General features: G+C 48.2%; 12 protein-coding genes across 12 annotated transcripts; 4 read left to right on the forward strand and 8 right to left on the reverse strand.

The window, feature by feature from the left end:
- Window positions 1-218: 218 nt before the first annotated feature.
- F9C07_9664 (luciferase-like domain-containing protein) lies at window positions 219-1,939 on the forward strand (the record flags this gene model as incomplete). The annotated part of the gene is made up of 5 exons (XM_041285124.1): window positions 219-294; window positions 390-591; window positions 694-1,131; window positions 1,198-1,290; window positions 1,339-1,939. The coding sequence occupies 5 exons, from the start codon at window positions 219-221 to the stop codon at window positions 1,937-1,939; spliced, it is 1,410 nt and encodes a 469-aa protein (XP_041142110.1).
- A 563-nt stretch (window positions 1,940-2,502) lies between these two features.
- On the reverse strand, window positions 2,503-3,107 carry F9C07_9665 (Ribonuclease/ribotoxin; the record flags this gene model as incomplete). The annotated part of the gene is made up of 2 exons (XM_041290525.1): window positions 2,503-2,907; window positions 2,997-3,107. The coding sequence occupies 2 exons, from the start codon at window positions 3,105-3,107 to the stop codon at window positions 2,503-2,505; spliced, it is 516 nt and encodes a 171-aa protein (XP_041142111.1).
- Window positions 3,108-3,947: 840 nt separating this feature from the next.
- On the forward strand, window positions 3,948-4,974 carry F9C07_2197714 (uncharacterized protein; the record flags this gene model as incomplete). Its single annotated transcript, XM_071509417.1, has 2 exons — window positions 3,948-4,443; window positions 4,541-4,974. 2 exons carry the CDS (start codon window positions 3,948-3,950, stop codon window positions 4,972-4,974), a joined length of 930 nt encoding a protein of 309 aa, XP_071363534.1.
- Window positions 4,975-6,449: 1,475 nt separating this feature from the next.
- On the reverse strand, window positions 6,450-7,271 carry F9C07_9667 (putative riboflavin biosynthesis protein Rib7; the record flags this gene model as incomplete). The annotated part of the gene is made up of 1 exon (XM_041285131.1): window positions 6,450-7,271. One exon carries the CDS (start codon window positions 7,269-7,271, stop codon window positions 6,450-6,452), a length of 822 nt encoding a protein of 273 aa, XP_041142113.1.
- A 719-nt stretch (window positions 7,272-7,990) lies between these two features.
- F9C07_9668 (uncharacterized protein) lies at window positions 7,991-8,528 on the reverse strand (the record flags this gene model as incomplete). Its single annotated transcript, XM_041290526.1, has 2 exons — window positions 7,991-8,140; window positions 8,193-8,528. The coding sequence occupies 2 exons, from the start codon at window positions 8,526-8,528 to the stop codon at window positions 7,991-7,993; spliced, it is 486 nt and encodes a 161-aa protein (XP_041142114.1).
- Window positions 8,529-8,854: 326 nt separating this feature from the next.
- F9C07_9669 (uncharacterized protein) lies at window positions 8,855-9,705 on the reverse strand. Its single transcript, XM_071511925.1, has 4 exons — window positions 9,663-9,705; window positions 9,576-9,599; window positions 9,327-9,521; window positions 8,855-9,276 (listed from the first exon to the last, which is right to left on the reverse strand). The coding sequence occupies exons 2-4, from the start codon at window positions 9,578-9,580 to the stop codon at window positions 9,135-9,137; spliced, it is 342 nt and encodes a 113-aa protein (XP_071363535.1). The 5' UTR covers window positions 9,581-9,599; window positions 9,663-9,705; the 3' UTR covers window positions 8,855-9,134.
- A 2,550-nt stretch (window positions 9,706-12,255) lies between these two features.
- Window positions 12,256-14,015, reverse strand: F9C07_9670 (IQ calmodulin-binding motif protein; the record flags this gene model as incomplete). Its single annotated transcript, XM_071511926.1, has 5 exons — window positions 12,256-12,607; window positions 12,657-12,811; window positions 12,855-13,703; window positions 13,758-13,832; window positions 13,887-14,015. The coding sequence occupies 5 exons, from the start codon at window positions 14,013-14,015 to the stop codon at window positions 12,256-12,258; spliced, it is 1,560 nt and encodes a 519-aa protein (XP_071363536.1).
- A 1,540-nt stretch (window positions 14,016-15,555) lies between these two features.
- On the forward strand, window positions 15,556-19,191 carry F9C07_2053575 (thiamine diphosphate-binding protein; the record flags this gene model as incomplete). The annotated part of the gene is made up of 6 exons (XM_041290512.2): window positions 15,556-15,649; window positions 15,706-17,051; window positions 17,102-17,333; window positions 18,007-18,295; window positions 18,361-19,023; window positions 19,128-19,191. The coding sequence occupies 6 exons, from the start codon at window positions 15,556-15,558 to the stop codon at window positions 19,189-19,191; spliced, it is 2,688 nt and encodes an 895-aa protein (XP_041142117.2).
- A 390-nt stretch (window positions 19,192-19,581) lies between these two features.
- On the reverse strand, window positions 19,582-21,451 carry F9C07_1182382 (uncharacterized protein). Its single transcript, XM_041285133.2, has one exon. It carries the CDS (start codon window positions 20,932-20,934, stop codon window positions 20,098-20,100), a length of 837 nt encoding a protein of 278 aa, XP_041142119.1. The 5' UTR covers window positions 20,935-21,451; the 3' UTR covers window positions 19,582-20,097.
- A 725-nt stretch (window positions 21,452-22,176) lies between these two features.
- F9C07_9674 (uncharacterized protein) lies at window positions 22,177-22,377 on the forward strand (the record flags this gene model as incomplete). Its single annotated transcript, XM_071511927.1, has 2 exons — window positions 22,177-22,271; window positions 22,302-22,377. The coding sequence occupies 2 exons, from the start codon at window positions 22,177-22,179 to the stop codon at window positions 22,375-22,377; spliced, it is 171 nt and encodes a 56-aa protein (XP_071363537.1).
- F9C07_2276886 (inorganic phosphate transporter) lies at window positions 22,378-25,981 on the reverse strand. Its single transcript, XM_071510210.1, has 8 exons — window positions 25,878-25,981; window positions 25,704-25,814; window positions 24,348-25,656; window positions 24,257-24,279; window positions 24,022-24,191; window positions 22,835-23,959; window positions 22,629-22,749; window positions 22,378-22,560 (listed from the first exon to the last, which is right to left on the reverse strand). The coding sequence occupies exons 1-6, from the start codon at window positions 25,947-25,949 to the stop codon at window positions 23,755-23,757; spliced, it is 1,890 nt and encodes a 629-aa protein (XP_071363538.1). The 5' UTR covers window positions 25,950-25,981; the 3' UTR covers window positions 22,378-22,560; window positions 22,629-22,749; window positions 22,835-23,754.
- Window positions 22,530-22,925, reverse strand: F9C07_9675 (uncharacterized protein; the record flags this gene model as incomplete). Its single annotated transcript, XM_041290528.1, has 3 exons — window positions 22,530-22,560; window positions 22,629-22,749; window positions 22,835-22,925. 3 exons carry the CDS (start codon window positions 22,923-22,925, stop codon window positions 22,530-22,532), a joined length of 243 nt encoding a protein of 80 aa, XP_041142120.1.
- Window positions 25,982-26,007: the final 26 nt, after the last annotated feature.

The raw sequence follows: 26,007 nt of genomic DNA on the forward strand, positions 1-26,007 counted from the left end.
ACACCGATATCATCCCGAACCCAAGTCCACACTTGATGGGCTCCCGATGGCGTGAGCACGCAGCACAATAACACAATCACCACCCACTCCGAAAGCACACGGCGGGAAGAAGTCCAACCTTAATCATAAATATATAAGAAGGTCCCCTGAAGCCCCTCAAAAAAATAGTTTCCCCTTCAATTGAATCGTCAATTAATACATCCAACAGCCAAGCAAACATGACCAAAACCTCAGAAAAGAAATCATGGATCCTCAATGCCTTTGCGATGTTTTCTCCTGGGCATCTATCGCCCGGTAAGACTTATTCCATGCTGAATATATTCCACTTACCCCGCATTCGTCAACGCCGTGCGATCTCTTGTCGCGCGCTGATCAAATGTCTCTATTAGGGCTATGGAAGAATCCGCAAGATCGCGCCGGTGATTTCCTCGACCTGTCATACTGGATTGAATTGGCGAAGGTTCTGGAGAAAGGGAAATTCCACGGGCTGTTTCTGGCAGATCATCTTGGGATCTACGATGTGTACAAAGGCCCAGGGAATAAAGAGCCTGCATTGTTATCGGGGGCGCAATTTCCTATCGGTGATCCGTTGTAAGTATTCCAATCTATATCGAAGAAGGGGAAAATGAGAATCAAAATATGGGAGATTGGACGATGTAAGCCATGGAATGAATACAAGACTAATCCCAACAGCCTCCTAATCTCAGCAATGGCCTCCGTAACTACATCTCTCTCCTTCGGCATAACCGCATCCACAACCTATGAGACCTCGCCATACGCCTTGGCTCGGAAGTTCTCGACTCTAGACCACCTTACCCAGGGTCGCGTCGGATGGAACATTGTCACCTCGTTTCTGGATAGTGCAGCCAAGGCATACGGAATGGATGAGCAGATTCCTCATGACGAACGATATGCGCGAGCGGATGAGTACATGGAGCTCACTTACAAGCTGTGGGAGGGTACATGGCGCGACGGGGCTGTCGTGAAGGATCCGAAGACCGGCGTTTACAGTGATCCTAACCAGGTTCGTGCTATTGAGCACAATGGGAAGTATTTCAAGAGTACGGCTGCGAGTCAGTTGCCTGCTTCGAAGCAGAGGACGCCGTTGCTTTTCCAGGCGGGGGCTTCGTCGTGAGTTTCCTTTCTCATTTCGTCTCCTTGGTAAATATGGCTGCTGATATGTTTGTACATTATTAGAGCCGGAAAGCGATTCGCTGCCAAACATTCCGAAGTGATGTTCCTACCCGGCCTGGAGCCGGAGAAAACCAAAGCAGTGGTAGATGATATGCGGTACGATCCTATACACCTTTCCCCAGACACCAGGCTAAGAAAGAACAGAAAGCACCTAGCCGAGATAGGCCGCCCAACAGACAGCATCAAGTTCATCGCCGGAATCCTCGTGATCGTTGACGAGACCGACGAGAAAGCCCAAGCCAAATACGAAGAGTACCTAGCGCAATCCGACCTCGAAGGTGTAGCAACACTCTTCGGCGGCTGGACCAACAACGATCTATCCAAGTTCGATGACGACGAAGACTTCTCCTTCACTGCCGTGGGGGGAATCCAGTCTTTGATCTCGAGCTGGTCGAAAACGGTTCCAAACTCGAACGGCCTGAAGTGGACGAAACGTCGCGTTCTGCAGGAATTAGCGCTGGGTGGAGCCCACCCTCGGGCTATTGGGTCGCCGAGTACGGTGGCGGATATTCTGCAGCGGTGGGTTGATGTTGCGGATGTTGATGGGTTTAATTTCTCCTATGCGGTTTCGCCAGGGACATTTGAGGATATGATTGAGTATTTATTTCCGGAGTTGAGGAGGAGGGGCGTTATTTGGGATGATTATGAGGTGAAGGGTGGATCGGCCAGAGAGAATTACTTCCAGGATGGGCTCGGGTCGAGACTGCGCGAGGGTCATCCGGGAAGGGAGTACACTTGGAACTGATCTCTTGCCCTTGTAAAGATGATGTTAAAAGTCCAGGAAGCACATAGAACAGTTCGCATTATGCTACAGGCAGATGGCAAACCAAGATGCAACTCCTCTAGACTAGTCCGCTCGTCGGGTCACTGGGTTTAGGTTCAAAGTCTACCATTTTCTCCATTTCGACCAAAGTTAATGTGTTTGCTGTCCCGCTTGGCTTCCGATTACATTATAAAGGTATCTTGGCCAACAGAAACAGATAGATAAAATAAAAACTAGAAGTAACTTGATCTGGAAAGTCATAAGCAAACCTAATGGCCTCTAAAAATGTAGTATATACAAGTCACAGAATACAAGGGCAGGGTATGCGTTTCCCCGTGAAGATCCGAAACAGATACTATAGCACAAAATTGCATATCAATAGCCACCACCTCTGCATCTTACAGGAACTGCGTACGCCAAAAGCCTACATAGCATGATCAATGTCAGTAATTATAATATTGCATGCTGGGCGCAATGTGTGTATTGTAAAGGCGAGCTTTGGGAATCTTACCGTGCTGCTATACCCAGACATCTTTAGCAAGTATCTACTGGCAGAGTTTGAAGTCACCAGAACCACCAAAGTCCTTCGCCACCGTTTTATGGATCATGGTTCCACAGTAATGAAGAGCACCATTCAAGTTGCTGTAGACAATTCGGATAGGAGTCTTCTGCTGCTCCTTCTTCTTCTTTGAGGGATCCCACTCCTTGACCTTCGACTTTGTCCAATAGACTGGGTACTCAAGCATACGCGTCTTGCTGTTACACTTGTTCGCCTCCAGAGGAATATGCGCCCAGAGCTTTTCCTTGTCTCCAAACGGATGGGGGTAATCGCTCTTAGTAGAGTCGGTCGTCCACCCAATCTTTTGAGCCAGTGCTTTGGCCGCTTTAACATCCACCTCAAATTTAACACCGCTCTGGTTTTGGTCCGGCGTGCAGGTGACGGTGTCGACCTGTATATTCGAAGACAAAGTCAGCCATCTTCCTCGGCGTTGTAGGGGCGAAAGTGCCGGATGGAGTATGCAGAATAGGAAGAACTCACAGCCCGCGCCTCCACGTTCGTATTTACACTTCCTTCGCCGACCTCCGTAGGAGCTGCAAGAATGGGAGACACAACAAGGGCTAAGGCCAGGATCGCTTTGGTGAGCTGCATTTTGTTTGATGCGTTTGGGATCATAAACGAGATATTCTGATGAGCGAGAAGTACTCCGTTGATGGTTTTCGTATTGAGATAGAGCTCTTGGGGTAGACGACTTTATATGTCATTCAGATGCTGCTTTATATCGGCCTATCCGTTTCGAAGGTTGCTCACCACCTTCAGCACAAGTTGCAGGATTTACGGAATATCCTTCCTACAACTCTATACCGCCAATTGGATGTGTATATTGCGTCTCCTGCATGAATCAACAGATGTTTGGGGGCCAGAAACCAGGACTATGCTCTATCGGGGCACTTCCACGGCCTGAGGTCGATGATCTGAAGCTGCGCTGATCAAAGCCTCGTATATCTGAGTGGAATGTTACATTCCATCTGCGTCGGGTTTGATGTACTGCCAGTTTGTGTAATAGCAATACCAGCGCTACTTCCTATCGGCAATCCCGCTGGGATCTGCGCGACTAGCGTCTAACATGGGCCGCTGTAAGGGACCTGATGACTTACTGTCGGCATAGCTCCATGTGCTACCCCTGGTTACAGTCCCGATCTGCTTCTACCCTCTGTTGCTCGTGGAGTCAACATTGAACCTGGTTGTAAAAGACCTACCAATACCACCTTCCTGAACCGGCTTAGCTTTGAACCTAGAAATTCCATGAAAGCAGGGCTTCTGCCTGGTGCGCGCTCGCAGTATTGTTTCACCTTCAAAAAGTCGGCTTTAATCAACTTCCGGTCTAGCCACGTGACACTATCTGACATATCTCCATCATTGCTACCGCGGTTCTACTCCTTTTACATCAATCAAATACTCCTGGGCTAGGTAAAATTCTCGTCCTACAACATGGCGCTCGACAGCAAATCCTTTCAGCCACTGGATATCAAGCTCTCTGGGCCTCATGATGACGAGGAAGACATATTCTTCAAGAATTTGCTCCTGTCCCTAGTTGGAGGAGAAATCACTCCCAATGAGGCCGCCAATAATTTGGATAAATGGATTGTTGAGAAGTCCAACACGGATCTTGAAGAACGGAAAAAGTACCCGGACCCGTGGAATGTACCCTCGCCAGAGAACCCGTCCTGGGTAGCACCAAATCCGAGTGGTCTTATTACTTGTTTCTTCGAATCCTTCGCGCGGTTATGCTCGGCGTTCCCACCCGGCCACGTTGGCCAGGACAGACTGATTCGGTTCTTGGAGGCTCTGAGAGACATGCCTAAGCATGAAGTGCCCAATTATCTTCCTAATGACCCCCCCGAAGACTTTTACTACTTGCTCGAGTTGTGGCCGTTTGGAGGCAGCTGGTTGGGTTTGACTGAAGTGTTTCGTACTGAAGCAGAAGGCACGTTCTTTCCTTTCACAGGCTCCTTTCATTGAATTGTACCGACGGTTTGGACAAATACACTAACTGCCTGCCCCCTGCTGCGGAATTTGAACAGACCGCGGCTATTCATATGCTACCTTTGCAACGCCTGGAAGTGACATGCAGATTGGGTGGCGGAACTGGCAATCAATCCTGGCACGTATTACAGCTTTAGGATTTGTTGACTGCAGCTTTCTCTGCGCGTTGGAAGGAATCCTGCCTCAGTCGAAAATGCCATCTCATAGCAGGGTCTCAGGAGATGTAATTGGCGGGGTACAGTGGATTCTCCACCCAGATACTGGACTATATGTTTATCGTCAATGCAAAGCGGTGGAGAAGGTTTCAACCTCGGATTCCAGAGCGATGTGGAGCCTGGAAAGATGGGGGCAATGGAAGGATCGACTGGAAACTATCGCAAGCGATGACACATTCGCTCCTGAAGTCCGAGAGGTTGCGGGATTGGCTGTTGATCGGATGGGAGAATTAGAGGTCTCGGATGGGTCTAGTTAGTCTTACATATGTGGTATGGAGACTTGATCTTTAGATGATACTGTGGAGTACGTATACATTTTCCAAGAATAGAATATTGACGATCTGCACTGCCCAACTCCATCGTACTCCTTCATAAAACATAATACGGGGTAGTGAAAGCTGAGAAATGGTTAAATTAGTCTAAAACTAAATATATTCCAAAGAAGAGCTGACCATAACTCCCTGTGATATGCCATACAAGACTATTGCTGATATGCAAAGGGGCCTGCCACCCCCACCAAGAGTACAACCCGCTAAATCTAGTAGTCAGGGACTTAAAACACTAAAATATAGGGTTTACTGGTTGAAGAAATAGCCTTTGTAGATCATCAGGCCACCTGAATTGAATGCTGTTTCTCATGTTTCCAGCCCCATGCTCAGCCTCTACTCCTTCGGGAACCATAGCGTGCATCGGCACTAGAACCCCACTAGATGCGCACCTCCGCTCATCGGCAAACCCGATAGCATCGGTAAGCTGCCGGGTACCACCTCGGCAGCTACCGAGACAACAAATTCAAGGTCCCCTACCTCGGCCCATTCCTTCGACCAGATCCTCAAGTGGAACTTGCTACTCTGCAACAAAGGCTCTCCGATCGAGTGCGTGTGGAAATGAAACAAAACACGTTCCACGGCAAGTCCCACGTGTGCTACTTCCTTGAGGCCATTGGTCTGCGCTAGCGGTCCTCTACACACTCTTAAATACACGGGTCGCCTGATGAGAGTCTGCTATGACCCAACATAGCCCAACCCCCAGATTTAAGTGCCAGGCCTTCGGCTCACCTCTGAGTTCTGGCTCCCATACCCTATCCCAGGAATGAGCGGGTTTGTGACAGGTTCTGGGACAGCGGGGAAGCTTTCTCTCGGAATTATGAATTTCATAAGTGCTTTTGTGCGCAAGACTTGGTTTCGACGCTTGCAATCAGTGAGGTGGGGTGATTAGCGAAAGTTGCTGGCAAGTTCAAACTGGGGACTTATGCTTTGTTGAAATGGCGATTGGTTTTGGTGAGTTGGACCATACGACAACAAGACTTCTCCTTTAGCTGAGGTATATACGGACATAGTAATAAGAACAAACTAACGTAGAGGCAAAAGGTAATTTCAAGGGGGATGTATGATACAGGGTAGATGGTCTGTCTACTCAGTAAGCATACAAGAGTCAATCAATTGATAAACATTGATAAACACCAATGATAGTAGAACCAACACAAAGGATTCTTATTCTTCCTTGTACGTTACAACAACTTTGTCATTGCCATACGATCACGGCCGTTATAAGTTCACTGTTGGAGATATGACATATAAATGAGAGGACTTCTTCTTCCATTGGAATGGACCATAAACAGGGAACTGGATAGGATCTACTCAACCCCTAGCAGATTGATCATGCCTAGCACAAAGATCCTCACTCTCCAAACACTCCAACCCTAACCCACCATCATTCAAGAACCGCGATCTTAAACCCTCCCACAAAGCACCACATCCTCCCCAAAAGGATACCATTTGACATCCCTCAACCTCGCCGCCGGCACAACCGCACCACCCTCAACCCTGCGCCTCGGCGAAACAACAACACCCCCCTGCCCCAACCAAGTCGGCGCAATAGTGACAATCACAGAATTCACCAAATGCGCCCACCTCGGTTCAAGAAGGGAATTAATAACCGTCCCACCGCCCTCAATCATAACACTCCTCAAACCTTCATTCCTCAAACACTCAAGCACGGCAGTCCAATCCAAAATCCTTTCACCATGCTCCTCAAGGAAAAGATCAAGAGGAATAAACTTCCCCCCGTAAGACTCCAACAACGCCTTCTTCTCCGCAGCCGGTTCCGTCCCAGTAGACGTAATGATAAACGGAGCACGACCTTTCCCCTCTTGAACCAGATCCAGGATCTTCGATTGCTCAGTGAAATCCCATCGAGCACGCGGATCAATGACAATCGGTCTTGGTTGACCGAGTAACCCTTCCCCGCCGTAGCCACCGACACCTTCGATTCGGCAATTCAACCCCGGATTATCGGCTACTGCTGTCCCGACGCCGATTAGGATGGCGTCGTGGCGGGAGCGGAGGTAGTGTGTCATTGCCTTGGATTGTGGGCCGGACAGCGTGGTCCGGGTTCCTGGGGCCAGGGCTAGAGAGCTGTCTAGGGAGGTTGCGAATGTGAGGGTTGTGAAGGGGAGGTTGGATTTGGGGAGTTCGGGTTCATTGTTTGGCGGGAGATGGGGTTCTAGGAAGGTGCGGTTTGAGGGGGGGAAGGTGAGGGCTTCGCGGGACATCTTTTTCCTGTATATTTCTTTTCTTTTGGTGATTTGAAGTGAGTGGGTTGGTGGTGAGGGGAATTTTTGTTAGTTTGGGGAGTTGATAAGATTAATTTGGAGATCAGAAAGGGTCCCACTTTCTATAACTTCTGGCCAATAGGAATGTGTGGTCGATGTGGGGAAATTATGAGGACTAATCTTCCTCTGTACTGTTGATCGGATGGAAGTGTGTGGAAAAGGTGTTTGATTGAGCTTTCTGAGGAAGGATACTTGGATAGTACAATGGATTGCAAAAATGGTGCCCAGGTCTTATACTCTTTAGCTGCTTTCTGTACCCATTCTTCTACGTAAACCAGTCAAACTGACACCAAGCTGCCTGGCAGATCTGGCAAGTTGTCAACAGTCAGCGTCCTGCTCCTAATGTGGCATCCTGGCGTTAGATCCATACTGCAAGGCTTATGCAGGAGTTAAGTGGAACAGCACAAACGACCCTGCTTATCATTCTTTCGGCTTATCAGCATATGTTTTTCTTTGACAGAAGATAAATCCACTATCTGATCCTGGCCCTTAAGAAGAGTCTAGAACAAACAAGGATCTAATAATGAGTCGACTGCCTGATCGTTCGGCTTTTATAGTTCCAACACTTTCCACCCCGATAACTTTCCCATTTAGTTCGCAAAGTTAGCGAGAGGTGAGGAGACATCATTCTCCAGGGCACCAAAAACCTCCACTTGTTCTCAATTCTCCGGAACCACTTTGTGGTTCCCTTTGTCGACCTCTTCGGGCCTAAAGACACTGTCAAGCTGTCGAAACATCTCTGCTTCCCAGCCAAGATCCGCCGGCGGTCTTGTTACTTGCTTGGGATCCACAAAATGCGTGCGAGGTAGCTGTAGAGACGATTAGGGAACCTTCCATATGTTGCTGCCGAGAAAAGCTTACAGGAACGAATGCGTTATTCTCCCATTGCCCATTCTCAGACTCCGGTTTCAGGACGTTTTCGACGTAGCTGTTCCAGACCTTCTCCATCTCTTCACAGTACGAAGGGTCGATGGCTATACCAACAACAAAGGCCTTGGGCCGTGGGTGCAGTGTTTCCAAAACCACACCCATATTGTGCGCTGAGTAGCGGAAGGGTTCTCTCGACGAGACAAGATCCAAGAATGACACCGCTCGGTAAGGCGTGCCTTCGAATAAGGGGGGCAGAAACTCCACCCCAATAGGGCGTCCATATCCAACACTGACCACAGGGATAATGTCCGACTCAGAGGCTCTCATGGTGCAGCTTGGTATTAATGGCGAGAAGTTGCTCTCTGATTGTTCGATAGGATACCTGTCTATCATCGCATATTTATACTTATGCAACGTGTGGAGTTATTCTTCAACGCCGATGACGATTCTGATATTCGGCCTTATTCGGGCCCGAGGGTTACCGATATGTCCGCCGCTTCGCCACATGGGATACATACGCAAGCGACTGACGCCGGGCTATTTCATTCTTACTCTAGAAGGGCGATAAGGTTTGCTCCAGACCGATTCCTTTCCTGTCTCAAGCTGGTCATGTTGAATAGTCAAGAATTCGTCCTTTCAGGAAGCTTGGCATTGGGGTTCAGAAGACAGTTAGATTATAAGACCCGGTCTCCAGTTTTGAAAACAACTGAATGACTCTGAGAATGATCCGCAACTAAGAGATCTCAGTAGACTTCCGGCCATGTAGATTGGAGACACTGAAGTCTGGCTGAGGTAGATCTCCGAGCGGATTGCTAGCTATTTACATGCGCGTTTCCGACAGCCCTGGAGTTCCTCGCCATGTTTCCTTTGTTCCATTTCACGTCTCACGGCTCGACCCTCGTCATGTTCCTCCAAGTCCATCATAACCCATCGTCATTTCGGTGGAGATGAAATGTCAAGCCATGCCATGGAAGGGGTTAGGCAGTAGTCGTCTGCATGACCATATGTAGAGTGGTCGCTGTGTTCGCGGTTTGATAGCATATGTGTTTCTTCTCGACCCTGTGAAGAGCTTGTCCTAGTATCATAGGTCAGTAAAGCAATGCAAGACTTTGAACGATGACATACTGCTCCCGCCTGGCCAACGGCTTGGCTACATCCTTCTCAAACTCGACTGAGTGAAAAGCAACGTCAAGTGCGTGCCCGCTCGATGGTGGGAAATTTGGTTGTGTCAACATGTCCATACGACTGATGAGACCTGTCACTCGACGCGGATACAGACGAAGGCGGCGGCGGTTGATAACGGCAAGGTCAGGGGATATCCTGCAACTCATGTTGTCAGTGAATGATTTTTGAACCAAGGGCGAATCAACCAACTCCATAGCCAAGACTTGTCAGTTTCTGCGGTTTACAGCACAGTCAGCTCCATGAAACAAAGTCAGAAAACAAGTGCATCTCACGAACCTTCCACGAGAATTGCTGAGTCCACATTCCAAGCATTGTGTGGTTGCACTTCCCGCAGAGCCAGACAGCGCTTTTTGGAGGAAGTAAGTCATCTTGCATTCAAGTCACCCGCGAGGCTTCTCATATAAATAGCGTGTAGCTGTGAGAAGAGTGAGATGAAGGGGACGAATTAAGAGGAAAATATGCTGTCAGCCAGCTGGCGTCTTCCAGCAAATGGTTTGTTTCCAATGCCCAACCTCCGGCTCATTGCCTCCAAAGGCGATATCATCTTAAACGATGATCTGAGCTGTGTGCTAATGCTGATTGTATCTGTCCTGTCGGATGCTGTACTGTGACTCTTGATAGGATCGAATCCTATAGCACGAGCACACTTCCCAAAGGCGGTTCGTACAAATAGCAGACACTGCACCGGTATGCAATACTGCGGTGGTTTGTCCTTGTCAATCAACAAATGTATTCACCAAAGGTGACCTTAGCCTTTTTAGGATGCCCAAAGGTACTTTGTGCAAACATCAAACACCGCGCAGTTGACAGCAATTCAAGATTGCAATAGTTGACAAGCTGCCAGCCCTAAGGCCCTTACCACCGTATGGTGGACAGCGTGTGCTGCTAATGTCCAAGACGGCTTGGTACAACCAGCAGCACGGAGACAAATCCCAATGCAGACATGCAATTAGGTCATATGGGCTAGGGATACATGGGAGGTATCATGATGTGAGAAAGTAGAAAATAGGGTGACTTGAAGAGGCAAGTGGCTGCAAATGAAGACATCGTAGTCAAGGCAGTGGGGGTATCATGATGAAGAGGAGGTTATAAGACAGTGCAAGATGTCGTAGGACAGAAGGATGAATGATATGGAATGGTTATATTAAGGAACCATATCATGAAAGGAGAATCATCATAGTGATATGAAAGTAGGAAAAATAATATGTCGATGGTAGGAGATGGAGGAGGATGGAGAGAACAAGAAGAGCGCTTCGAGGGGGGATTGAGGTCGTATTTATAGGCAAAGAGGGACACCTGGTTTAGTGAATTCCTACAACCCCTCACCGAAGTCCACGTAAGTCTGTAGCTACGTCCCGCTGTGACAGGATAGACATACTCAAAGAAGACATAGAAGCGTCATCTGTATGCGCCACAAAGGGGTCACTTCGGGTATCATTGGATCGACGCAAAGAGGCATCCCGCAGCTGACAGTAGGTGCGGGATAGAAGTAGTGAATATAGCTTCATCCTTCTGGCATTGGACGAATTTTCCCGAGTTGTGGCAAACAGGCGGAAACAGAGCCAGGTGAATACAACATACAACAGGGAATCATTTGTTGCATTCTGACATGCCGTGTTGATATTCACCAAACCCCGTTCTAGCCATTCGAGTATGACATATCCGGTCGGCGCCTGAGGCTCAAGCATTCTTATTCGTTCCCGGGTAACTTCCCATTACGTAGATGTTAGGTCTCGAAGCATGTCCAGACTGCCATTTAGTACGGATAAAGTTATTTCATTTTGTCGGCCTGTGTAACGCCCTTAGCACTAAAAGCTATTATATACTCGAGTGCAACCATCGGCGCAAATTTCCAGACTTCAGGCCTATAAGTCCAGTAGACAATAGTGTCGTGCAACATCCCTACTAAACGAGTTGATGAGCATGTCGCGGCTAGGGTCCTTACTTGCGATCCATTGAGTGCCTTCAGATGTATGTCAAGGTTCGAGTAGAGCTAATGTTACGGATCTTCGGGAGAATGGCCAATGGCGGTGATGACGATCAGTGCCCAATTCGCTGTAACGGAGATGTGGAAGGAAGGGTTGCAAGATGAGTCCAGGGTAGCATAAGCGCTGGCTAACGGCATGCTGTCTGAGCATGAGAAAGCTCCTTGGTTAGTATGGACGTATAGAAACAGGAGTTGTAGCTCGCGTGAATTTCGTGGAAGCGACCGGTCGGTTTCATAACAGCAGGCGTTGCCTGTCCTACACCTGTAAGAACTCGCTCGCAGATGACTGGAACTTGAACTATTCTTGAATATAGACGTTTTCCGGGGTTGAATCTATATCATTACTAGGCCCTTAGTATTGTTGTTGGTATTGATATCAATAAGGAGAATGTTAGACGGTGGCATACCATAGCGAACGTTCTGCTTCTCAACTGTTGGTCCGATTGTATGCCAGTGTTCCAGTCGCAAACCTTTGTGTGAGTATCGAAGCTGGACATAGTGCGGTCTTATTTTATGGAGTTTGTCCTTCGCCGTTATTCCAGACGACAGTGGTCGGATTGGTGAGAAACGACCACATGGCCCACTTTGTATGGTAATACAGATCCCCTCAGAACCAGGTCCGGACACGGGAACGTTTGCGCAAGATTTCGCCCACCAACGATCGTCGGTAATATCACGTAGGGAAAATACTGGCAGAGGGGTTTCACAATTCGTAAGAGGCTACACACGGTCGCGGGCTCCCAATGTTCGGAATTATTCGTACCTCTAACCAGAGGAGCTGCTCCAAACTACATACCCTTTGCCCCTAGGCCAATGAGTCCTATCTCAACTCCAAAGATACCGGTAGGGCTTCTCTCGTACAAAAGACACCTCGGGAGGGTATCACTCCACTTCATTTGCAGGCTTTGTGCGCAGTGGGAGCCCAAGGTGGCCTTTCTCAATTTTGTCCCGTTTGTCACCCACCAGTGGTCTGGGCTTAGAGTGATCGTTGTTTTGACAACGGGCATGATCTTGATCCTTTTCCCCATTGTGATGGTTTTGCAAGACTTTTTGCTTCACGTCGTCAACCTTCTCATGTAGCGCACGTACTTTGTGCTTGGTTCGGGTGTATCCCTCGATGCCCGCGAGGACCGCGTACGACTTGCTAATGGAGACGTGAGACATGTCGACCCCTCTGTCTTGGAGGGAGTGAATAAAAGCACGAAAGTTGTCTGCAGGAGGACGGTAATGGCCACTTTTGTATGGTCAGTAGTTTTCCTAGATTGGGGCCAGGGAGGAAATACCTCAATGGCGCCAAACTGCGAAGCTGTCCATTCCGGACCTTGATTAGACCTGCAGCAGAAATGCGAGCACCTCGAAGAAACGATGAATGCTGAAATGCACCTGATTGCTTGATCCCGATATACAAGCGAAAGGAGGTATCGGCAACCTGAACACGCTAGTGTTAGGATATAGTAAATGCAACTGATCGAGAAACTCACGAATATCCACATGTCTTCCTTCTTCAACGACTTGCCCCTTATACTGCTAAGGATTGTTGACGGACTGACATGCACAACCTTTTTCAACTTCTTGACTGCTTTATAATCTTCGTTCACGTACGTTTCTTTCGCTTCTCTGACGCACATGTCGCTATCTGAGTCATAATCTGATGACGAAAGTGACGAGACAGACGATGAGGAACTGGTCAAGAATGAGTCCGGGTCACCCGCTTCCGTATTCCCTTGAAACTGCGGTGCATCCTCGTCGATATGTACAACCCCCTTCAAGCTGTCCTTGAACCGCCTGTTATCTGTCCATACGCGCTCGTTATTTTTCGCCCATCGGAATAGCCCAGCTTCGTCCACCCTCACCAGGTAATTCATCCGTTCTTCGCGTGAGAGGTATCGCACTTGCTGTCGCTCGAGTTTGTCACGCGGGCACTGAGGGAGGTCAAGATCTTTCCCTTCGCCGTAGTCGAGCCAAAAGAAGAAGTTCTGGGCGGTAGTCGAGTTCTTCCAATACGAGTGATACACGCGAAGGTTGCTGCCATGGCGGTGCTTCAAATCCACCAACTCGAGGAAGTACTGCAAGTCCATCATTTTCGCCGTTGTCCCCGGCGGCAAGTCGAGCTGGGCAGGCTGTGAGGCCAGGTTACCGCTGGACTGCCGCGTCGCATTCCGAGTGGGCGAAACGGGTTCCTGGTCAAGGTCATCGTCACCACCTGCCCGTTTGGCGACACTGACAGCCCGCTGCCAATTACGCCGAGCATGGGCGGAACTATTATTCTCGACGGTAGCTTCCGGGGCCGATGGGCGATGGAGGAGGCGCCATTCCGCTTCTTTGACGGCCTGGAACGGATCACTATGAGATAACGAGCTTGTTGAGTAGCTGTCACGACCTACCTCTACCCAACGCGTGGTCGCCGATATTCCACAGCCTTGCAACTCTCGTCGCGTTCGATATCCGCGGTATGTTCTCTATGAAGCGACCAGTTTAGGGCAAGAATCTCAAGACCGACAGGCTTTCCGTACCTGAATCACTCTCGCTGCCCACTGCTCCTTATCAGTGACGTCATTCCTCGGTGGCCGTTCCATTGGATCGGTCGCGCTGTCAAATTTGGTGGATTCAACTAATCTAGGAGAATGTGTATCTTTTGTCATTGTATAGGTAGTACAGTGAAATATAATATTTTCGGCAATATTGACTAGACATTTGTGGATACGAAAGAGGGAAGACGGAGGGGTGGAAGAAGAAAAAAGGAGATCGTCGCGTCGGGCAAAAGAATTCTGTTGGTGTTGTTGATCTGCGCTTGGCGTCTTCCCGTGACCTCAAGTGCGAACGATATAATTTATAACCCCAGGGACAGAGAAATACAAGAAAAGTCTACCAAGTAATCAATATTTTCCTCCGTGATTCTCACCTTTGAAAGAATGGTACACCAAGCAGAGCAGTGTTCTTGTGAGAGCCAAGATATCATGTTCCTTCCTGAAAGTGGTATCATCCTCTCCGCCATTGGCTTACCTTGAATGTGGCATACTGTAACAAGAGTCCATCTTTCTCGAGTAGGCTGTTGGCCGTATTAGATAACATCCGCTGAGTCAATCACGTTGAACAGGACAATGTTGAAGAGAAAAAGAGAAGGAATACATGATAATGCTCAGTGTCCCTAGTGAGGCTCTTATAGGCCCCGGGGAATCCAACCTAAGACTGGCATCTATTTTATAGATGTCGCACTTGTCGCTTTTGCACACCCAAAGCTTCAGATCGAATCAGTCTTGTTTGAATGTTCAAGTGTTGCATAATCCATTTGTACAAAGTAGGTGGTAAATCCACATATAGGGCCGAGTGGCCCACGTGGTCCGTGCTCATCCCACTCCAAATCCCACATTTTGTGTTTCCTTCCTTGCCATTAACCACTACTGAGTACAACGCAACTTGGCGGCATGGCTGACAAACCCTATACTGAAAACGCCTGTGATCGATCTTTTCCTTACATACAAATGAGAATTGCAGAATCTCTTGCTCCTAACTGTGCCTTGTTCTATAGCCTACCGGAAATGACCGGAATCTTGTTTCTGTGCTAGTAGCAGTGACCCGCCAGTAAAAAGCACGAAGACGTATATCCAACAGGAATCTTCCTGCATACTAGCAGTCCCACAAGGTAATAGGTGTGAAGCCTTAGGGTTCTTATGAATTTAAGTTTTTCGGACATGCTGGCCGGAATTATGATGTCAGTTGCAGGTATATATATCCGTTCATAACATCTCTTTTCATTGGATATACTAAGGACGCTTAACAGGATCCTGTTTTTGATGACCTTGTTGAAACCAGAATGACTGCATAACTAGTACCCCTGTATTACTATCCAGCATTTAGGTGTCAGGGTACCGTTCAATGAGGAACGGGGAACTTAGGGTAGTCAAGAGACAAATAGAGCTATTCCTTGCTTGGGCTCGTGATCTAAAGCACGGGCCCTGCTTGATGTGTAGAACCGGTCCCTAGCCATCTTTACCTTGATATTATCCCAGCAGAGCATAGTCTGAACACGCGTCTTATAAGTAATTGTTACCTCGAGAAATATCGAGGCGATGGTTTGTAGTCCCAGCATAGTAAAGGTCTCGAGGCTATTTTTGTGACCCTGAAGACAAAGACCAAAGCTTCTCACATCACTTATTATACAGACCTAATTGCAAAACCAGCATGTCAAGTTTCAAGTCAGAGGATTACAAGGTGGGGGCTTATATAGGATATCGAATGGAGGAGCTGGGAGTCCGCGATTACTTCGTTGTACCTGGTAAGGACACACCCTCTATAGGAGTTGGATTGAACACGACCGCTAACCCCATGCAGGAGACACCAACCTGACCCTCCTCGACAGTCTCCTGGAAAACCCACGTCTTCGGATGGTAGAATGCTGCAACGAGCTGAACACGGGATACGCTGCAGATGGTTATGCGCGTGCGTCGGAATGTAAAACAGCAGTGGCTGTCGTTCCATACATTGTCGGCGGTTTATCTATCCTGAATGCTATATCGGGTGCTTGCTCAGAACGACTTAAGGTCATCGTTATCTCGGGCTGTCCACCTACTAGCGTGTTGACCAGCAGTAAACCGACGCACCATACGCCGTCGCCGACGAATAAGGACGTGGCCCTCCACGCCTTTCAAGGAGTGACGGCTGCGTCAGTACGCGTCAACACTGCTGAATCCGCGACAGAGGTGATTGATAATGCCATAATTAAATGTATTCAACAATCACTCCCGGTATACATCGAACTGCCGAACGACATTGCCGGCGCACCATGCCCTTTCCCAATACCTTTCACCCGGAAAGTTGAGGAAGCGACCCAGCTGAACAGAAATGGCGAGGCACTAGAAGCTGTAACAGATCTGTGGAACTCTTCTCATAGACCAGTACTACTTCTCGGAAGTCAGGCACGAGTGTCGCTTCCGCGAGATATTGTCCAACGTCTTGCCGAAAAGCTCGGCTGCCCGGTGTTGTGCCAACCGGATGGACGTTGGCTATCGGAATCCCACCCACAGTATTGGTGCACCTTCTGGCCTGGCTTACTCAACCCCGAAGGAGAGAAGCTTGTCTTGGATTCTGATCTTTGGCTAGCCATCGGAGTCTCCTGGTCGGACTTACATACTCACTCCATCGACCCAAAGGAGGAGAACTACCGTTTGATCGCCCTACAACACGACGGGGTTGAGTTACCAGAGGATAAAGTGATTAGCCCGGTAAACCTCAGAGAGTTGGTCTCAGCGATGATCGACAGCAACATTATTCGCCGAAGCGATTCTCTGCCTAGCTCTAAGCCGAGCCACCCCGCTGGCATCCAGACTGAAATCAAAACTTCCGACGATGCATTGACAGTGCGAAGTTTGCTATCAGGTGTCCAAGCTATGCTGCAAGAGAACTCCAAACTGGTTGTGGATACAGGCGACACGTGGTTTGCTGCGAGCCACGTTGAGCTGCCAGATGGGGTGGATATCTACATGCAACTTCCCTACGCATCGATCGGATGGAGTGTGCCAGCTACTCTTGGCGCTCAAGTAGCTCATCCTCATGGTCGCGTTATTCTCATGGTAGGTGATGGTGCATTTCAAATGACGGCCCAAGAGATAAGCACGATGGTACGGATGAAGTTGAATCCGATCATTTTCCTGTTCAATAATCTGGGATACAAGATCGAGGTTAGCTATACCTTTCCCGTTGGTCTACTTCGGCTAACCGGGATATACAGACCGCAGTGCACGAAGGCTCATACAATTATATCGCTAATTGGGACTATACTAAGCTAGCCACCTCGTTCCTCGACAAGCCCCATGCGCAACCCCCTAGCCCGTATGCAACAGACAAGCCAGGTGATGATGAAATGCCCGTGTTTGCCGAGAAGGTCCGTACACAGGCCGACCTCCTGCGGGCGATGAAGAGAGTTTCTGCAGAGAGTGACAAGCTTGCGTTCTTGGAGTGTTGTATCCAACCAGATAATATGACTCCAGAGCTGCGAGCTTTGGGAGAGAAGGTGTCAAAGGGGGTTTCGAAATAAAGGGACGTTACACATACTCCTTTGCAGGGAATTGTGTTATGCTAGAATTGCATAGAGAATCGGAGACCTTACAGTCAAACTGTATGATACAATGCAGAACGACTGTTTAACAGGAAAGGAGGCAAGCACTACCTCAATTGTCACGTGGTTGCTTTTTATAGCCCTCTGTTACTCCAGGAACAACAACTCTTCAACTCTTTAGCTGCAAGCATAGCCCTCACCATAGGTACACTAGGATAGTATTATCATATGCCCTCTGGTTAAGCCTTTTGGAGCAGCCAGTTCTTCTGTGCCAGAGGATCTAATATAGTTGCTAGCCACCGTCTAACCACATTAAAAGTCATCTACATGTGCATAATGGCAGATGGTAAAAGAAGATTTGTTACACTAAAGATTTACAAATGGACCAGATCTGTCAGGCGCTAATGATCGTGACCTGAAAGGGATTCTGCACAATCACCCCGCCTTTACGCACTGTTGATCTTGGATCTGTTTACAGTACAAACGCCAAAGCCTACCTCTACTGGATCTAACTGACATACAACTCAGGATTGCACAATAACTCTTGTTAATAGATCTAAATTGTTTCCTGTTTATAGCGGATATGAGTGACGTGCAAGACTCTGACTGTGAAGATATTCACTGTCCACCAGGACGAGACTATGACACGTTCATGCAGGAGACAGCTGGGATCCGGCAGCTTTACGAAGCCGGAGTTCCGTTTTTCACAAAGGAACAGCTCCAGGATCTCAGTAGGCAGCTTAAGCAAGCAGAGACGTCTGATAAGCCAGAGATACTCATCAAAGGACTGGAGGGCACGGAAGAAACCTTTGAAGTCAAGACTGGCGTCACCAGGGCTGGGTCTGAACCCGGCACAGAATGGGTTCTGTACGTTCCTTTAGATTCCCAAATCAACATCCCGAGTCAAACTACGCTAACTATTACCGTTGTAGTAAAGCACCAGCTATCGAATACCGCACCTTTGGTTTCCTCACCTCGTACAGGGCATACCAGATGGACGGCTATAGTGACCTTAGCCTGAGGGTCCTCCACTACATGGAGTTGCGCGATGAAGTTACCAAAGAGCTACTACCCGGGTTTCGCTACGCTGTGGATTCGGTCGAAATAATCACGAATTCTTTTACATCCTGCATCCAGGCCTGGGAAGCGAGCGAATCCTACGCCCAACTGCAGGAGATCGTCGAATCCCGTGAGAACTTTCCTCCAATCACGAAAATAGTTGCCCTTGCTTTGGGCTCTATGCAACCTCGTTCCCTTGACAACTGGGATCACAGGTCTGAGTATCAGCACGCCTTGGCCTTGACATTGCGTGACATCGTGGGTAAACGTCAGGGTGAGACCTCTGGGAATGTACAATGCTACGTACAGGACCCTGCCTACACCGAGGTTGACAAGTCGATTCTCAAGACATATGATATTACCATTCTAGAAGATCCAGATGCTTTCGTGGAGATCGATGGTTCTACAATTGTCTTGACCTTCGCACCGGATGTGCCTGTCAGACAAATCGTTGCCGACATCGCTCGACCTGCTATGATGATTTGGAATACATGTGAAGAAGAGAGATGGGTGCATAATGGTCGTGAACAGTTCATGTATGATTATCTTCACCACCATCTTTGTCTATCCAGTAGTTGACCACGAACAGGACGGACCCCTTTTCCGCACGACTGAGAGAAATGATAAAGTCCTATGATAGGATCGATCTCTTGAGTGATGAGGAGAAGTTTGGAGAGGTTGCGATATTTATTCGGCGTGAGTAACCATGATAAAGGACAGGGGTCTACCTATTTCTACAAGATTGGTCATCGTATTCCGAGTTACATGTCCCCTTGTAATGCTTGTGACAGCCTGGAAACTCGGAACTCAAGTCAATGTATGCACACCTAGTTGCAGTTGATTATATTAGGGCCTCGGAGAGTGGTCGTGGGTAGTTCACTCTGGATGTAATAAGGAACATAAAGGCGCAGCTGTAGTTAGAATATTAATGTATAAGGAAGAGCATTACAAGGAGCCATATAAACGTATTAACGATAGTATGCAGATATAATCATGTGTACATTGCTCGGAATATTGGCGTCCACATATGCTACCTAGAGCGATGTTCGAGTAGTGTTGGGACTGCTGTCTATAAAGTATGAGTATCATCCTTGAGGAGGTTATTATGAGGAGTGACATAGGTGTCGCTATGCAGGAAGGCTCGGGCATGACGAGATTTCAGTCATGCGTTAGCCCGATCACCAAAATTAGGACAGGAAACCCGTGACCTAAGGTTGTGACCTAAAAGGCCACGCTAGAGAAAGAGAAATTCCGTTACGGTCTCTCCAAGCTGCATCTGTGGTTCCATCATCCAACGAGTCTTGGCTCAGATTAATTCACAGAGGATGGCTCTCTGGTGATGGGATAATCACGGTCCATTTTGGGATGGGATGTACCCCTAACCTTTCGTTCAAGGTCCGGCGATACAACCCCAAACAACGTCCGATCAAGCTGCGTGGAATCCCGCTTTGTGGCCTTGCTAATGCAGATTGGACAGTGTTTCGCTCCTGTAGAGTGACACCAGCTCTATTAGGTTGCACTTCTCCGAGCCATGACTTCATATTGTCCTTTGATGTGCTCCCGAGCCTGGCGGTGTTGAATGAGTTGTATTTGTGGCCGATTTTGGTATCCTATAAGCGTGCCTTCGCCATTGGACCGGACGAGCGTTTGGGTCTCGTCATCTTCAAATTTCGCAAGAACTCCTCTAAGGGCTTTGTGGTTCCCCGCGCTCGACTTTCCTGCTTGGCCACATCCGCAACCAAACATCCTACCTCATACACCATTTCGAACAGCAGATCAGTCGATATATGTCGGACGGCTTCGTTTTCGGACATGCAGTTCAGGAGCCATTCTCCGCGGTGAATGGCACAGCTCAAGGAATGCAGGAGCTGGCGATCCTCGAGATTCATTTTCGATTGTGCCTTATACACAGCGTCATGTTCAAATTGAGCCCAGGCATGCCGCAACATAGAAACGATCTGTATTTCTACTCTCCGCCTTCTTGATCCGTCTCGCGCCTGTGGCTCGCCCTCTCTCAAATACACCCAACAATGGGTGGCGCAATAGCCTGGACGCTGATGAATGTTGCTAAAAGTATCTCGAGCAATACTGTTGGTGTTTACTTCTCCATAGCTTTTCTTCAATTCGACATCGAATCGTTGACTTAGTGCGTCCTGCACGCGCTCTCTATCTTGAGGGAAACATACGGCGATGCGAACTCCTGCGAGGTCTGAGATCTCGTCCTGGACGTCTTCTTTCGATGGGTACAGTCGCTTACGCAAGCGCTCCCGTTGACGAAGCTTGCGCTCAAGGCTGGATGGGTCTTTTGTCCGGTGGGTGACAACCCCTGGAAGAAACTCAGCCTGAAGCATTTCGGCGCATATTCTGCCGGTCGTTGCTGCGTTTCGCGCGTAGATCCATCTTTTACTTTTGTACTCTTGCACGAAGTCAGTAACAACTGAGGCCATTATTAAAGAGAGGGTGTTAAATCATTGACGGTTCTCCCTCGACCGTCAGATGGCGCCTCGAGAACAAATATAACATGTGGTCGACTCGGTGAGGCTGAGGTACACGGGCTGAGTAGAGCCCAGCTGAGGGCGCATGTGAGCTGTAGCCGAAAACAAATACTAGTGGAGAACCTATTGAAGATCGTCCGCGACCGAGAGGCCTGGCGGGTGGGTCGTGACGTCGTATCGGAGCACTTGGATCTCTACAGGAAGCAAGGGATCGGCCAGCGCGATCAAGTAGTCACCAATCAGAGTTACCTACGCCATCATTGAGGTTCGTCCACAACAGATCGCTCTTCGTATGGTCGCTCCTTGGTTAGAAGTCTCTTCCGCAATAGGTTGCTGGCGTGGTGGATCCTCTCTCCGCTAGCCACCTGGCCCCAAGGAATCCATACATTGCCTTCCTCATATATTCCGTGCAAACCTATAATATAAAAAGATAGAATTTGCTATCTTCATCCCAAGCCACTATCGCCTCCGGGGAACCCAATCGATCAGTTGGATTTCTGCAATGTAGGGCTAGATCACCTCATGTCGCGCTTTGCCCTAGGTTGCTCGCGCAGATAATTGAACATAGCGTCTTAGGAAACCCAACCTGCCATACATAATTAAAACATACAGACTAGTCCAATGATGAGTTATTTGACGAAAATGTCATTTTCCCACTGGGGACATTGATCGTAGCACTCGGCTAAAATATCCCGAGAAGACGAGAGATCAGCGGCATTATGTGGAGAGAGCGCCACGCTAATGAACTTAGGCTCAGCTCGCATTTTCTATGGCATCCGAGCACGCGCCTTCTGTTCTTTCCTCTGTTCTTTTCTTTTTCCTTTTTGGTTTTCTTTTGTTCAAATAGTCTCGACTGAATCAATCCATTGCAAGTGAGATTTGCCTACCGGGACGGGACGAAACACAAATGACATTTAACATGATAAGTTAAACTAAACCTACTTAAGCCTCGTACCACGAGAGGTGAAGTTTACGTCCTCCGTTAAGATCCGCGAAGCTCGTGGAAGAATCGAGCTGCAAACTGATCGGCATTTGACACCTGTCAAGGTTCGAGACGAAACGGAGATATCGGCGTAGCGCTCCAATTGCCTTATAATCACATAGTCGAGTCACCGTATGGACATTATGTTGAGTCCAGCATAAGACCAAACAATCGGGTGTCTCCCCGGGAATGCAGGGAGATCTCGCCCTGGGATGCGCTACCCCTGTGACACACCACTCCTGGAACCCACCACTTTCGGGTCAACAGCCACAGGATGTACAAATAAGGTTACCCCATTGGGCCAGTGGTACGTAGGGCCTCTTATGCAGGCAATCAGGCGCAAATGGGCCGTCCCCGCCGAAATCATATCGCAGGGACGGTGCATTCTATCCCATAGCTGGGTGATCTACTGACACTAGTTTCGTCGGATCATTCCATTATCTCTTGGTAGCTAGCTGTATTTGTATAACAGGTTTATGCGTGCCAGAACATTATAATTAGGGTAGCATGGATAATTATTGAGATACGTTATGATACGTTCCCACACGGAATTGATGCCACAGATCTAGTTGGAGAACTTCTCGGGGATGTGTTTCCTACATTCAAGCATCAGCAATTAGATATATATACTTTCCAGTATCGACCTATGGTATGGATCACTCACCCAGTCATACTCTCAAACTTGCTCCTCGCGCCGTCCGTAAATTTCTCATTGGTCTGTCGTACCTTCGGGTCGTCGGGGTTGATGCGGCCACCGCCGAATTTCTTCTCAATTGAATCGAGGCCTAATCGATACATAAATATTTTCTTTGATTCCAAGCGATCGACGAAGAGGGTTGAATAAAGGGTATATGGGGATCGGGTACGTACCCTTATCGACATAGTCTCTGTCGTTAGAGCTACCGCCTTCCTTGTCCTTGGAGTGGCTACCACCGCTGAGCTTAGAAACGAGTTTGTCCATGTTCTTGGTGAGGTGGGTTAGATTGAATATGGTATCTGTGATGTCGTATATGGTTGAGATGACAGTTCAAATGAGTTGACCATGGGGATAAGGTGGCTAAATATATATCTCCCCTGAGTTCATCTCTGGTTCAATATGTCATAGAATAATGATGTCAGTTACATGCGACCGGAGCTTTCTCACCATTGACCCGCGAGGTCGTAATCTGTTTCTTTGGAACGGGACAATCCTACCAACTAAGATTAGATTCTGATGCTTCAGTCAAGGGCGATGACATCACGATTCATTGCATTAGGGCAAATTTACCGAAAAGGGAAATGGATTATCCGTGATCAAAAGAGGAAACATCCTATTATTCACATATCCATGAAACTTTGCCGTGAATTAAAATAGTAAAGGATATCATACATTTATTATTTGCTCAGTATCTATCCCATACGTCGTTTGTCCATGTTACCACTTTAATTGAAAATGGTCCTTTCAAAGATCACATTGCTTATCACTCATCCACTCTGATCCTGGCAGAATCATGCCCTTTGAGAAAGTCTTCGGATTTCCAGTACAGTAGCCTTGACCATGATGATGCAGGAATTATGGAGCAAAATGTTTCGCCTTTGCGGAGCACAATAGGCAACGATGATGCTCCCTGCTTTATGGTGGGCTTCGATTGTAGACCATTATGGCCAACGGAACACAAATTTGCTGCATGCTAGTATATCAGAAACATATGTTAGATCGAGAAGAACTAACGGAATATCATATTTATACATCTTATAAGGCAAATAAACATGACAACGGCTGAGACGGGACGGTCCCCAGACCCGGAACATCAGTCCGATCTCCAATCCGGCCCAGGCAGAGACGTAGTAGCCTGGGTGTGAATGCTGCCATTATCTTCCTCATCCACAGAAGGTACATCTTTTGCCTGCATATCCTCGGTGATACGCTCGAGGGACTTATTGTTCCCCTCCTTATCCCTAGTCTCAGGGATCCATAAGGTAGCAATAAGACCCATGAGCATGAAGAATGATAGGCTAGCATCACTGTTAAAGTTTGGATTTGGTATTAAAATTGGCTGTCATGACTGTGGACCTACCAAAGAAGTGCATATCCTAGCCAATCTGGCACATTTCGCCAGGTTGCACCATTGCCGAAGTCAACATATCCCAAGAAGCATTGTGCAAGAATGGAACCTAGTTTTCCGGAGGCAGCTGAGATGCCATGGCAAGTGGCGCGAAAGCGGGTTGGGAAGAGCTCGGCAGGGACCTAAACAGGTTAGAGAGGTTATAAGGGGCTGGGAGAGCCAGGAGGTCTTTTTTCATCCGACGTACAATGTATGTTGTGGTGTTCGGTCCTATCCCAGAAAATCATATAAACCTTAGCTGTGGCTTCTAGTGATGTACAAAGATGTCGATAACTTACCAAAGTTGAAAAATATCTGAGTCAGAACATAAAGTACAACCAAAGCCGATGAGTCGCCGTGTGTGCTCAAATATCTGAATGCAGCACCAATAATCACGTTGAGAATGAAAAGTAAACAGAAGCCGAGCAGCTGCAGATTCCGGCGCCCGATTCGGTCGATTGTTAGCACCGCTATGCAGCTACCGACGATAGCGCCAGATGATACGACCACGATACTCTGGTAAGAGACCCGGAGAAGCGACTCATACACTCCGGCAGACGGAATATGGTTACCATACCAAATGGTATTTATAATATCCACATTCATCAATCCCAATCCGTAGAACGGCAGATCGAGACAAAACCAGCATAAGGATGTTGCCACTAGCGTTCGGAGGTTGCGCTTCTGTTTCAGAAAACTTCTCAAATCTCTCCAGAAGTGAAGTGGAGGGCTTGAGGCATTCTCCAATTCCACAGAACTTGGTTGACGAGAGATGACGGATGGCATAAAGCCATATTGACCAGTTTGGGTGGGAGACAGTGATATCGTCTCTCCGACTGGATGGAGCGACTCATGGCCTAGACTCGAAGCCGAGGAAATCTCTGCTGACTGATAGAACTGAGACACATCTGCGGCAGCTTGAAGGCTGTTCTGCAAGACATCCGTTGTATAACGGGGTGATTCGATGATCGTCAATCGAAACCAGATGGCAATAAAGGCAGGTACCGCACCCAGACCTACTATTAACCTCCATATGCTGTCTAAATTTTGAACACAGGATCCTGTGCACTCTCGAATTTCTGGATCATTAGGCAGACTATGTCGAAAGCCTGCCACAGCGATGAGAGCGACGACAGCCGCCGCAGCCTCTCCGAGTGACTGACAGAGGAAGACAGCCGCCAACATACGACCTCTTATGCGAGTAGGTGCAAGTCTGACATAGATGTTAGCTGTGCTATATGGAGGAAAAGGGGTCACGAACTCGGAGCAAATAACAGCAGACAGAGGGTAGTCGGCTCCAACTCCCAAGCCCATAAAGAACCGCCAGAACAGAAGAACGCCGATAATTGACATAGAGTCAAACTTACCGGAGGAGGCCATGGACATCCCAAGAGTGCTGAAGATCAGAACAACCAACTCCAATCCATACATCTTTCGGCGACCCCAGATATCCGCAGCGATACCAAAAAGAACCTGGCCTACGAGCGCACCTGCTAAGGTGATGATGCTAAGACCGACTTCATAGTTGTGAACGCGGTCAGGCTTGGCATCCAAGCTACCCCAATAGACTTCGCTGATCATAGGGACGACCATGTTTACGGAGAAGATCTGCAAAGTCAGTCTCTTGAAGTGGTTCAAACTGGCACTTGGCTTACACAGTATGCGTCAGCAAAAAAGCCAACCCCGGCGACCACTACCACCCAGAGCCATTCCCTGCGTCTGGCACTCTCTAACCGGCTGATGATAAAGTTTCGCCGTTGTGCTGGCTAAAGGACGAGTTAGACAGAAGGATGGAGGAGAGTTGGCTCGGGTCGCCACATGCTACCTACCGCATGATGCTGAAAGTCCTCATAGTTCCCCCATGGATTCAGATATAACTTCACCCGAGGTATGAGACCCATATCAATTCTTATATTGGCCAGTGATCACGACAGGTTAGAAATCTGACAAGTATCGTCT

This window comes from Aspergillus flavus, chromosome 2, assembly GCF_009017415.1.
Source record: "Aspergillus flavus chromosome 2, complete sequence".
Lineage (NCBI taxonomy): Eukaryota > Fungi > Ascomycota > Eurotiomycetes > Eurotiales > Aspergillaceae > Aspergillus > Aspergillus flavus.